Genomic DNA, 12,827 nt, shown 5'->3' on the forward strand with positions numbered 1-12,827 from the left:
AGTCCAGGATAACATTAAATAAAATTAGGGTTTAATTAAGGGATACGTAATAATTAAGATTCGACAAAAATGAACTCATTAAAACCCATTGATACCCAAAATAACTACCTGTAAGAAAAGTAGCATTTTCAAATTTAACAAAAAAAATCATTATTCTTAACCAAATAAATTTCAACTGTGGATTAATCATTCTGTAAGTTTGAAAATGTTAAGCTAATATACTGTTTATGGGGACTGATAGAGGGATCTATAACCGAAAACACGTTGCGAGACCGTGTAAGAAACACTGATATCCGAAGCATGTGTAATACGGAAGATATTGTGAGGTGGGGACGACAATGAAGGCAATACTGGAATGAACGTGTAAACAGAATGTTAGAAGACAGACCTACACCTATCGCCCTTCAAGGAAACGCTAAAGGATATAGACCCCCAGACTATAAAAAAAAGAAGAAAATAGAGGGGTAGATTAAAAAGGGTATCGTTTTTTTTGTTTAATAATTATACCTCCTCTATAAATAAGCCAATACAAAATTATGATGAAAGTAGGTACCTACTCACAATTGTAAAAAATATACTAAATTTTGATATACATATCAGGGGTAAGCATACATAAAAAAATCCATTTCGCATTTTTGCATGTGTAAAACTGATTATGACCATCCAAAACAAAAAAATAACCGAGACATTCCATAAGTTCCGACAAAATTCGGTCTACAAATAAGTTTGTAGAAGTGTAATGTGGTTTCTATGAAAAAACAACTGTCATTTTCTGTTGTCTTTTACTGCTAAGACGTCAAACGGACGTCAAAATAAAGTTGATAGGGTTTATGGTGTGCGCGCAATAATTATTGAACCACTCGCAAAAACGGAAATATGTTTTTTAATAAATGTTCTTGGTCTCTACTCGGTGCAGAAATACATTTCTATCTCAAGTTAAAGGGAAGGTTATGTAATTCGTTATCATTTGTGCCAAAATATAACCCCGTTGACGAGGCAGATTGTGAGACATTACGGAATTTTCTATTAGAAAACCCAAAAATTGCAGTTATAACTGGAGCAGGAATATCAACAGAATCAGGTGAGAATTTTCCAGCCATTCAAATATCGTGCTTAATATTTGTAGTAATTTTTTTGTAGTTGTGACATCACAGAAAAATTGGTTTACTTTAGTATATCGCCCTCCACATTCTTGCAAAATATTGTACGCCAATACGACGAATATTTTTAGTACAGAATTGTCACTGTGGAAGTTCAATATGATATCACATGTGTGTCCCATTTGCAATATATTTCTCTACTTATAAAAGATTTAAGAAACAGCTTATATGTAGGTCATATTAACTAGTTTTGTATTTTAAATATTAAAATCAAACACTGTTTTCAGCCTACTAAGTTGACCATTAAAAAAAAGTGATAATTGTTTCTCCTTGTTAGGGCATTATAATATACAACATAGTACACTCAAATCAGTGTTTGATTTTAATATTTAAAATGTAAATATGTAAAATATGGGGTTCTACAAATTAAATGCTAAATCAATAAATACTTATGTATTGTTTCCTTTTGCTATACATGACTCTAGTTTGATTTGTGGGTCCCTTGTAATGTTTACACCTTTTCATGTACAAATTTTAATAAATCATTGTGGTATTAACTCTTTCCAGTCCCCAAAAAAATATAAAAAATTCAGGTAGATAGTTAGACATTCCTATTTATCCTCTGCTCCACATTCTGTTGTAATAGATAGGAGTGAAAAAATATAATCTTGCATTTTAACTTAATAGTACTAATAAAGAAAAAATGTTGAATGACATTCGACATGGGACCTACGAGGAAATAATTAATGTCGAATGAGATTCCACATTGGAAAGGGTTAATGATGTACAAATATGTACTAAAAATAAAAAAATCATGTATTTCTTAATTTTTAATAAATAGTATTCATTTTTTCATTGATTTTACATTCAATAGTTCCTGATGGGATATGAGTTAAAGTTTAACTACGCTATGCGCATCAGCTCCGCTAATAAATGGTACTTGACATTCATGTACTTTCATATTCCTTTAACGAAAGTTCATGCAGACATCCATACTTGTGGGTTCCTTATCATGAAGTGATATGTTAAGTTTCCAGGTATTCCGGACTACAGATCGGAAGATGTGGGTCTGTACGCGCGCAGCAACCACAAGCCAGTACAGTACAATGAGTTCCTCAAGTCTGCCAGTATCAGAAAGAGGTACTGGGCCAGGAACTTTGTCGGGTGGCCGAGATTCTCACAGTTCCAGCCGAATGTGGTTCACCATTCATTGGCCCATTTAGAAAAAGTAAGTTATAATTATTCAATATATCGGTAGTGTAAAGGCAATGGGGGTATATCTGTCTCAGACCAAATTTTACAGGAGAGCAAAAACAAACTTGTGAAATTAAATAAACCATTTGTTTTATGTATTTTTATATGTACATATCTTAATAAAACTTAATAAGTATTGCAAGTACAGCTATATAATTTTGCCAGATTATGGAATACGCTATTTTGAACATTTTGTGGAACAAACATAGAAAATGAAAAATTTGACAGATATACCCCTTTGCCATTACACTACCGATATATGCATAAATATAAAAGATATGACAATTTCCGGAGACTGGTGAGTTGTGAAAGGTGTATTGACAATTGAACAAAACATTAAACCTCTTCGTAATACACTTATAAGGGGAACCACCGTTATAAGAAAAAACTGCCGCTAACGTTATAGGGGAAAATCTTCAACAAGTGTACGTTATGGGGAAGTTTATTGTACCTAACTGGAGCATGCTAATTTGAAAAAAAAAACAGAACCCAAATGAAGAACGTAGAATGGTGCAAGTATTTTTTTCTCTTTCTAGTGCATTTAATATATCTTCTGATTTTCGGTTGGCAAAACTGAGCAACTAACCTCAAATAAAATACTATTGTTTCTGCCAAAACTCTCCAATTGGGAACTACATAGAGTTCAGTGGGAATAATCCTCCCGTTACACATGAATCACTCCAGATGAGACGTTGTGTACCTCATCTGAACACCTAATGGCAGTTCTATCTTCTATGTATCTCAAAAAGCGCAATAATTAATAAATAAAAAAAATTCTCAATCGTGAAACAAATGATGACAAGTGGTCTACGGGTTGAAAACTTTTGGGACATTATAGTTTAGGTCCACTTTAGCTGAGAGAATGTGAACATGACATCTGTGACTCAATTCTGCTTCACACTCCGCATTGGTGACATAGTCTTACGCATACATTGTGTGGAACCATGCACAATATATTCCATCACTTATTGGCTGATTGGCAACGTTTCAGTGCTATATCGCTCACTCCTTCAACAACGTCATGTATAAAAAAACTTGATTTTTTAGGAGATCGTTTTTAAAGTTTAAGAATATAATAAAATGTATTAGAAATAAATACTAAGCCACACATTTATCTTTTTATTGTGCAACAGATCTTTATACGTAAAACCTGAAGGTTTTTTCTACATTTAAAAAATATTTAGTTGATTTAAAAAATTCATTAAACAATACCTTTTCTTCAAAATGCAAAAACAACACTTTCTGCCCTGTGGCGGGGGGTGGGCCCTATAAATTTACTCACTCCTTTCAACAACGTCATATATCAAAAAACTTGATTTTTCAGGAGAATGTTTTTAAAGTTTAAAAATATAATACAAAGTATTAAAAATAAATATCAAGCCACTTATTGAACTTTTTACTGTGAACCAGTTTTTTTTTTGGTAAACCCTGAATGTTTTTTCTCCATTTGAAAAATATTTAGTATATTTAAAAATAAATAGTAAAACAATACCTTTTCTTCACAATGCAAAAACACCACTTTCTGCCCTGTAGCGGGTAAATATTAAGTTAAAAATATGCCGCTTTTGCGGGGATATAGTACATTTTCTGGGCATTCCAAAAACATGCATAACTGAAAAATGTCAATTTTTGATATATGACGTTGTTGAAAGGAGTGAGCAATATGTGAATGTCATTGTTATTTGATAATTACATATTGATTATATTTTTATCTCGACAGGTGGGAAAAGTATCTTCAATTATAACCCAAAATGTGGATCACCTCCATTGGAAGGCGGGTTCAGTAAATGTGATTGAACTTCATGGGACCTCTTACAGGGTGATGTGTTTGGGTTGTGACAACATTATCCCTAGACATGATTTTCAAATTATCCTGAACGAATTGAATCCGGAAATGGAAAGAGTGACAACAACGATGATAAGGCCTGATGGAGATGTTGAAATTACTGAGGTGAATATGAAATAATAAAAAAGTAAACAATTCAACCAAATAAATAATACTTCACACATAAGGCATAGACTGATCACTAATTTTATGTTTTCACTCTTGCCTGAAAACATTTATTGCATTGCGTAACTATCTATATGTAAATATCTAATTGTAAAAATGAGAGAGAGTGAAACACAATGTTTATTTATCCATGTATTATGTTAACCTGTCCGGGAGTATGGCCGTACATGTACGGCCATACCAAACTTTTCTCAAAGGAGTATGGACGTACATGTACGGCCGATACAAAATATGATTTATGACACGATTTATATCAAAACATGATTTATCGATATTTCGATAATTTTGATATAAAGCATGTTTACTGGTGTAAATATCTTTGTTTATTCAAGAAAATATGTTGCTTATAGCATAGACTATAATATAAAATTGTAAAAGTAAAAAAAAAAACAAAAACAAATTCACTCCTCAGATACAGTTTTGTCCGGAAAAACTCACACCCGGATAGGTTAAAGGCATTAGCCGTTCCATAAATAAATAAATAAATATATTATCACTATCCTTAGACTAGGAATTGTGAAAAAGCTAATGCCAGGTTTATCATGCTATTCTTCTTTTCAGGATCAAATTAGCAGTTTCAAAGTCCCTCCGTGCCAAAAGTGTGGCAGCGACCTCAAACCAGACATCATTTTCTTCGGCGACAACGTTCCGAGGCAGCGTGTAGCGCAAGTCCAGCTAGCCGTGACGGGAGCTGATGCTTTACTGGTCCTGGGATCCAGTCTCTCCACCTTCTCAGGTTACCGGATAGTCCTCCAGGCCAAGGAGGAAGGGAAGCCGGTGGCTATCGTCAACATCGGACCCACAAGAGCAGATAAAGAGGCCAGTTTTAAAGTGGCAACTAAATGCGGGGATATTCTACCAAGAGTTTGCAAGGGGTTATGATAGTAATTTTTTATTTAGATTAGTTAATTTTGAATGTCATTTTATTGTTGTAAATGTGATCGGATAGACGGGTAATTTAACCAATCTAACTAGTGAATTCATTTAATTTTATGGTGGAGACTGACCGGAGCATTTCATCGTAACGTAACGTCGTAACATCGCTTGCGGCGAGCATGTTACGTTACGTTATGACATTGTTGACTGACCGCGATCAGTGCTCGTTTAGAACACAACTGCTCGCTTGTGACCTTGTGCTCAGTGTTGCCATATGCCAAACCAAAAAATCTGAATTACAGTCTAGAAATCTGTATTAAATTTGCATAGAATCAATAACTGAAAATCTGTATGAACTTTGCATTCGTTAAAATGTCGTACGACGAAGACGTGATTCTCGGTTCTGTGGTTTTAATAAATTACAGCTTACTCCAGATGAAGAAAAAAAAGATTCCCTGCAGTTTGGGGAATTTCCCACATCCGTGGGAATCTTTGGGAAAAATTGCATCCGACTTCGGATGGAGCATTCGGAAAGAGCGGCAAGAAGTACTGACTATATGAATGCTCATATCGTAACGTGTTAACATTACGATGAAATGGCTCCGGTCAGTCCCCTACCATTAAATTTAATTAAATTTTTTAATAAAATATAAATATTCATGTTCTTATGATATACTCATATATGTATTTCATTTCAACCCTACTTTCAGTAGTGCAAACATACTTGTAGGTACATATGTAGATGGTATTCTCATCCACAGTTGTCTTTGAAATATTTTCCTTATTAACACATTTCAGACGGGTATTTTTTACGCCTGCGGCCACTAGCGACAGGATTTGATTATTACAAACATGTAATTAAGATTTTTAATTAATGTATTACTTAGTAAATACCACGTGTCACAGTAGATTTTAAGAAAAAGTGGTATTTATTAAGCAATACATTAATTAAAAATGGATAGATTTTACCACAAAGTGACTGCCGAATCAATTAATGAAATGTAATCAAGACCTTAATAAAGAGATTGATATATAATATTCATATAAGAACATTGGATGTTTCCTTCTTTCCTGCCTTTGAAATGAGCCCGGCGCAGGAGGTATAAAATACATAAATAATAAAACATAAAATACATAATAAAATACCCTTCCTGTCCTTCAGCATCAATTTACCAAACATGTAGAAATACCTTTTCTGTCCGAAGTGAGTTAAGTGATGGTATTTTAAAAATAAAAAAATATCGATGCACTGGTCACAGGTGAAAATAAAAAGAACATATATCTGAGAATGTGTTTATTATTTTAAAGCACTCATCAGAATAAATCTCCTCGGGTAAGACCAAATTGTGGTGTTGTCAAATAATAAAATTTACTCATTTTATCGTGGTGAAAAAATACCTATTCATAACACCCCAAATGCAGTCACAAATAAAATAAACGCCAGTTCTTGTATAAGGGTATATAAAATGATAAGTTTCATAAAAAACGCTATTGAATTTAACTTTATTTTAGCACCTACATTGCTAAGAGAATTAGGGGTGCTAAAATAAACAAAGAACAAAGATGCGTTAACAAAGAGGGTGTTACAGTCACAATTAATCATTCGATCGTTGATAGAAAAAGATTGCCTAAACGAAAATTAACTAACCTTACATATACATTAAGAAATATTACAAATAGACATGAAGACATGACGGTAATGGAAATCCTCAAAGTGGGAGAACACTATCAATTATTGGTTCAGACGTGTTTCAAGAATGCTCAGCAGAATATTATAAAAAGTAGTCGGCCTGTGGTTTTTTGGAAGGGATGCCTCTGGACTCTTGCGGCGCCGCCTCGAAAATGGTGAAATCTTTCTGTAAGTACTCGTTCAGCTCCAAGATGGCCGCTACGTTCCCGCACCTGAGACAAAATGACATATAAAGGGTCAGTAAAATTGCCATGTGTATTTAAATGTAAGTAAAAACAGCGAATCCTTCTCCGTGGTGTAATGGTCGACGTGTTTAGCTAAGGTACTAGAGGTCCGGATTGCTGCAAATACTTGTTCTGGAGGGGGGGAGAAAGGAACAACCCTGATTGTGAGTGTGAAGCTGAGCAGACCATAAGACACATGATGCAGGACTTCCGGGTCAAAGGTTTCGGCGGTGACCATCGGGATATCCATGAGGCGACTCCGGAGGCTAAATTATATCAAAATATGCTTCAATTCCTTCTTTTTTCTAACCCTCATCTGCACCAAATGGTGCATAGGGCACTGAATCGTACTGATGCAGTGTTACGCTGATTGACAGATGATGATCAATCATACGCTTCACTACATTTAAAATACTAGCTCCACTTTGAAAAAAGAACATTCTTAAAGCAAAATATTCAAACGGATGCAACATTGTCAATTTCATGAATCTTGGAGTGGGTTGAAGGGTCAAGTGTTCTTGTACCTGTAGCAGTAGTTGGGGGCGGACCACACGGTGAGGACGGTCTCGTCGAAGTGCCACTTGTAGCCCTCCATGACCAGCTGGTGGGCGCGGCAGATCATGTTGATGTCGTTGGCCGCGTTGAACTGCGTCACCACGTCCGAGCCAAACAGGTAGCCCGCCCCGCGCGGCGACACTCCCCACCCCAGGGTGTCTGGAAACATGACCACAACATCACAGGCTTGCCAACAGAAAGGGGAGTGAGAGGAATCGAGGACACGGCGACACTCTACTCCTCGAGTGGAATAGAAGGTCAAACCTCTTGATCAATGCGCTGGGCATCTCTTGTAAACATATTGTTGTCAGAGGGTTTTTACATTTGTTTTTAAAAATAAAATAAAATATTTGCGTTTTTACTGTTGAAAAATAAAATACTTCAATTTCAAACTATTTCTGTGAGCCTAGGCGGCTCATTATTAGATATAGGTATCAAATTGTGGTAGAGTGGGTTCGAATCGAGAAACTCTGACTCAAGAGTCCGCGACACTAACCACGGGACCACAACCCGACGCTGACATTAACTCTGACCCTTATTATACTCAGTCAGGCTGCTACTCAACCCTCAGTATATTACCAATCACAATTAAATGCAAACCCAATTCTGATCTGTATAATATTTTTTGATATCTGTGTGCGAATTGACACATCGTTTGCGGGAAACAATCAAAAGCATCTTTTACATAATGTTGGTAGAAAGCAGCAGACACTTCAAGCGTTCTATTTGGTTATTTTTGGTAGAGTGTGAGAGATGTCAAAACATATTGTACAGATCGGTACATATTGGGTTTGCAGTTACTTGCAATTAGTATACTGAGGGTCAGGCGGCAGACTATCTCAAGTGCTTGCAGATGATGTAGGCAAACGACTAAAATGCTGAATGCCAGCAGTTGTCAAGAAGCACGCCATCCGTCATGAGCTGAGTATAATTGGGAAAGAACCGTCCGACAACAAAGTGTTAGCTGGCGGTATTTCAATGTATGACAAAAAATACCTTCTGGGTCACTCCACAACAGGTCGCACATGGGTCCGTCGTGAGGAACCTCCTGCTTCCTGTCGATGGTCCTGATCTGGTCCAGGGTCTGTATGGAGGGACTCAGGCCCCCGTGCACGCAGAATATCTTCCCGTCAATGATGGCCGAGAGGGAAAGGTAGTCGAACAGTTCTGTGCAATACCTACAATAACAACAATAATAAATAAATAAATAAAAGTACATCCGGAAGCGGATTATCCGGGACACATGAGTCTAATACAATATTGACATTTTTTTTTAACAATAGTACTTATGACAATAGTACCTGTCCGCCTCCGTAGTATAATGGTTAGCGTGTTTAGCCACCGTGATGGAGGTCCCGGGTTCGATTCCCAGTGGGGGGGGGGACAAATAAATAAATGATTTTAGTGACTCTAATATTTATGTAATATTACACTGGACTGGTACCTGAAGCGGAGGGCTGATCAGCTTTCCTTCATATATTGATCAAGATAACACTGCGTTTATATGATGCAGTGGTCTTTGCACCATTGGGTGCGGATAAGGGTTAGAAGTACTTATGATGTCTTACGACAGAAGGTGTCGATAAGCTTTTGAAAATCAATTGTAGATGTTGGCATTAAATGTGATATGTTTATCATGGGTTTTTGTTACATTACTGTACAAAATATTAACCCTCCTGGGCATAAAAAAGAAAAGGGTTGGTTTCTATGCTTTGTGCATGAAATTGTCAAATCGACATTGAGAATATTCCTTATTTTTATGATTTTGATGAACGACCACGTAGATTAAAACACTAAATCAGACATCAGAGGATTGAAGTTAGAATTCTGGTACTGAAATTTTTTTTTTTTCCGAATAAAATTCTAAATTCATGTTGTCACAATGATTTTCCTCTCTTTATTTGTTAAATATATATGTGGAATGTTTGACACTGAATCACAATATTTTTAAATCGTTGCTTTTTGTTCAGATGAATTAGATCTTTGATGTTTAGTCTTTTGAAAAACCATTTGTAAAAAATAAGTAGGTAGGTTTTGTCCGCCTCCGTAGTGTAATGGTCAGCACGCTCGGCTACCGTTCTGGAGGTCCCGGGTTCGATTCCCAAGGGGGGTAAAAATAAATATAAGTAATTTTTTTCACTGTAATATTTATTCAATATTACCATGGACTGGTACCTGAAGCGGAGGGCTGATCACCTTTCCTTCATGTGTAAAACGATCATGATAACACTGCGTTTATAAGAGACAGTGCCCTATGCACCATTGGGGTGCGGATAAGGGTTTTTTATTATTATTAAAAAATAAGTAAGTCAAAAACTATCTATTGTAGATATTTTTCAGATAACCTTAAACCGGTAGATTAAACGGTAGCTTAAACGGTAAACCCATACACCAGACTTGTAAGATTGTAATGATAAATTCCTTAAAGAAAAACGGATTCAAAAAGATATTTTACATAGTATTTCCCAAAACATATAGATTACAAGAAATAGGTTTATTTACCTCCATACGGTGATAGACCCATATTTCCGGAGGCACTCGTCGTAGAAACCATAAACCTGCGTAATTTGGCGGGATTCGTGATTACCTCTAATTAGTGTGATACGGTCCGGATAACGTACCTGCAACACCAATGTCATTCTGTTATCAAGGTACAGTGAAACCTCTATGTATCGTTTTTAAAGGGACCTAGTGAAATAAACTATGAATGCGGGAAAACAATGAGTGCGGGATAAAGAAGTCAATACACAAGGATACAATCGAGTAAAGATACCGTCCTCCCAATTGCATAACCATTGGTAGGTTGAAATTTTAAGAATACAAGTTTTAGATGTAAATAAATGTATTAATTTAAAAAAAATAGAAAGTTGAACAGAACCCAAAGATCTTCAGACCTCTTCTGCTGTATCCATCACGCAAGCTTTTGATAGTCTGTATCCCACAGTATGAAATATTGTCGACGAATATAACAAAATTGAGAAAATGTAAAAAAAAATATACAAATTATATCAAATATGTAGCGTAATTCAAACGATGAATGCGGTAAAATGTTGGATAGAAACGATCGATGCGATCTATTTTTGTATGAAATGAATTCGGGGTTGAAGAAATAAACGACACATCAGGGAAAACGATTATTCGAGGAACGATAGATAGAGGTTTCACTGTACTTGCTTTAAAAAACAGCAAAAGTTCGTCAATTATTTTATGAAGTGATCATGATTAATAAAACGGGATAGTATACCTTCAAAGCTAAGAGCAATAAGAATGTTTCAACGGAATAGAATCCCCGGTCAACGAAGTCCCCCATAAACAGGTAACTTGTCTCCGGAACGTCTCCTCCTACTTTGAACAGTTCTTTCAAGTCATAAAATTGTCCGTGAATATCGCCGCACACCTAAAAATTGTTATCATTATTTATTATTTATAGATTTGTTGTTTAATTTGTAGAACTCCATTTTAAATTATGTATTAAATGTTAAATCCTATACTGATTTTTGAGTCAACCAAGTTGTATTTTATCGCTAAAAAAAACCACATAAAAATCAATTAAATTATTACAATTGTTTCGCCTAGTTATGGAATTTTAAAACTAATTTGTTTGAAAATGCAAACATCTGTTTGAAAATGCCATAATTAGGCTAAACAATTGTCACAAAATTGATTTTTATGCATTTTTTTTAACAATAAAATACAACTGTACACTCAAAATATCAGTGTTTGATTTAACATTTAATACATAAATCATTATTTATTATTTGAATTTGTCTTTGTTAATACCGTTATTTCTTAAAATCTATTGTGACACATTTTTCACTGCATTTCGCACCGTTTACAAAAACATGACGAAAATGTGAAATGTATCGAAACACGTGTCACGGGAGACTATCAGTAATATCAAGACTATAAGAAATATCAGTATTTATCAAATAAAATATATATTACACAAATTTGAGTAGTGAGGTTTTCAATCATGAGTAGAATTGGTGAATGTTACACCACGTCTGTAAAGTGATAATTTAACCAAGCCTATGACGGTCATAAGCCCTGCAAATGCCCAGACTTCCATATTCTTCTTCATCTATTTTAAGATGTCAAAAAAATATACTTCAAATATTTATTTGCAGATTTATAAGAAGTTTACTAATATACTAGTCCAGGGTAAATTTAAAGAAATTAAATTAAATTCATTTAAACATTTTGTACATATATAAAATAACTAATTTAATAAAGTTCCACAGGGGTAGGCGGAGTGTATAGAATGCTACACCATTACATATTTGCAAACATTCTTCGCCTCTTCTGACCTGTTAACATTAAAGTATTTAACGTATTTGGTCATGCTTACATTTGCAGAAGATACTTAAACTGTAAATGTCTAGTTTTGGGTAATAATTGGGTAAAATCCCTTTTCAATTAGCAATAAAAGTAATCTTGAAGGTTAAACATATTTCATTAAATTACTAAACAAGTTATTTTACGATTTGACATTGAAAATGCCTGTTTGTATACAGAATAAACGCCGATGACTTGACAACCTCGTTTTGTACGAAAATCCTTCGGCATATAAAAAATGTAATAGAATACTTACCGTTACTGGAGAATCGACCCGTTGCACATTACTTTCTTCCACTAATATCTCTCTAGCCTTAGCACAAAGTGCTTTCACCTCAGCCTCCATAATAATCTCGCACCTTTTCAGCTGCTCGATTTGGCGGTCCAAATCGCTTGTGTCAGACATTGTGTACAGTAATGTTAACTTAAAAATTAAGGATAACTAGCCGCTTAAACGATTGATTTCGCCGCAAACACGATTTCGATAGCATTAATTTAACTGAAAATACAAACATGCAGAGTTAATTTCATGTATCCTCCGGGTGAATCATCGTCGTAAAACGTCTTACGAAATAAAAATATTCAAGGTAGACAATGTTCACAAAATATTGTAAATTATATATGAAATGCGATACTTACAATACTTTACACGTTAGGAACTAAATACGAATTGTCGTTTAAATATATTTTTTACGCATAAAGCATCATGTTATTTACGTTTGCTTAAAATTAACCTCCAAACATCTACACAACCAAACAACTTTCGTCCGCCATTGCGCTAT

The 12,827-nt window shown here is 35.0% G+C and overlaps 2 protein-coding genes across 2 annotated transcripts; one reads left to right on the forward strand and one right to left on the reverse strand.

Annotated features, from left to right (window-relative positions):
• The first annotated feature begins 784 nt into the window (after window positions 1-784).
• On the forward strand, window positions 785-5,690 carry Sirt4 (NAD-dependent protein deacylase sirtuin-4). The gene is made up of 4 exons (XM_088267196.1): window positions 785-1,081; window positions 2,138-2,328; window positions 4,075-4,305; window positions 4,927-5,690. Exons 1-4 carry the CDS (start codon window positions 877-879, stop codon window positions 5,245-5,247), a joined length of 948 nt encoding a protein of 315 aa, XP_088123322.1. The 5' UTR covers window positions 785-876; the 3' UTR covers window positions 5,248-5,690.
• Window positions 5,691-6,520: 830 nt separating this feature from the next.
• Window positions 6,521-12,827, reverse strand: Pp4-19C (protein phosphatase 19C). The gene is made up of 7 exons (XM_088267197.1): window positions 12,685-12,827; window positions 12,302-12,544; window positions 10,955-11,107; window positions 10,213-10,331; window positions 8,707-8,888; window positions 7,680-7,869; window positions 6,521-7,143 (listed from the first exon to the last, which is right to left on the reverse strand). Exons 2-7 carry the CDS (start codon window positions 12,449-12,451, stop codon window positions 7,014-7,016), a joined length of 924 nt encoding a protein of 307 aa, XP_088123323.1. The 5' UTR covers window positions 12,452-12,544; window positions 12,685-12,827; the 3' UTR covers window positions 6,521-7,013.

Source organism: Brachycentrus maculatus, unplaced genomic scaffold (assembly GCF_059751285.1).
Source record: "Brachycentrus maculatus isolate JH-2025_06_01 unplaced genomic scaffold, ASM5975128v1 h1tg000285l, whole genome shotgun sequence".
Classification (NCBI taxonomy): Eukaryota; Metazoa; Arthropoda; class Insecta; order Trichoptera; family Brachycentridae; genus Brachycentrus; species Brachycentrus maculatus.

What these genes read in the sequence shown, in the direction of transcription:
- Pp4-19C (XM_088267197.1), bottom strand. Translation starts at nt 12,451, where the DNA reads ATGTCTGACACAAGCGATTTGGACCGCCAAATCGAGCAGCTGAAAAGG. An exon ending in TATTGCTCTTAGCTTTGAAG is followed by an intron (nt 10,332 to 10,954) that starts GTATACTATCCC and finishes TTGGTGTTGCAG; the next exon opens with GTACGTTATCCGGACCGTAT. An exon ending in GCCCCCAACTACTGCTACAG is followed by an intron (nt 7,144 to 7,679) that starts GTACAAGAACAC and finishes ATTTTGTCTCAG; the next exon opens with GTGCGGGAACGTAGCGGCCA.
- Sirt4 (XM_088267196.1), top strand. Translation starts at nt 877, where the DNA reads ATGTTTTTTAATAAATGTTCTTGGTCTCTACTCGGTGCAGAAATACAT. An exon ending in AGGAATATCAACAGAATCAG is followed by an intron (nt 1,082 to 2,137) that starts GTGAGAATTTTC and finishes TTAAGTTTCCAG; the next exon opens with GTATTCCGGACTACAGATCG. An exon ending in CATTGGCCCATTTAGAAAAA is followed by an intron (nt 2,329 to 4,074) that starts GTAAGTTATAAT and finishes TTATCTCGACAG; the next exon opens with GTGGGAAAAGTATCTTCAAT.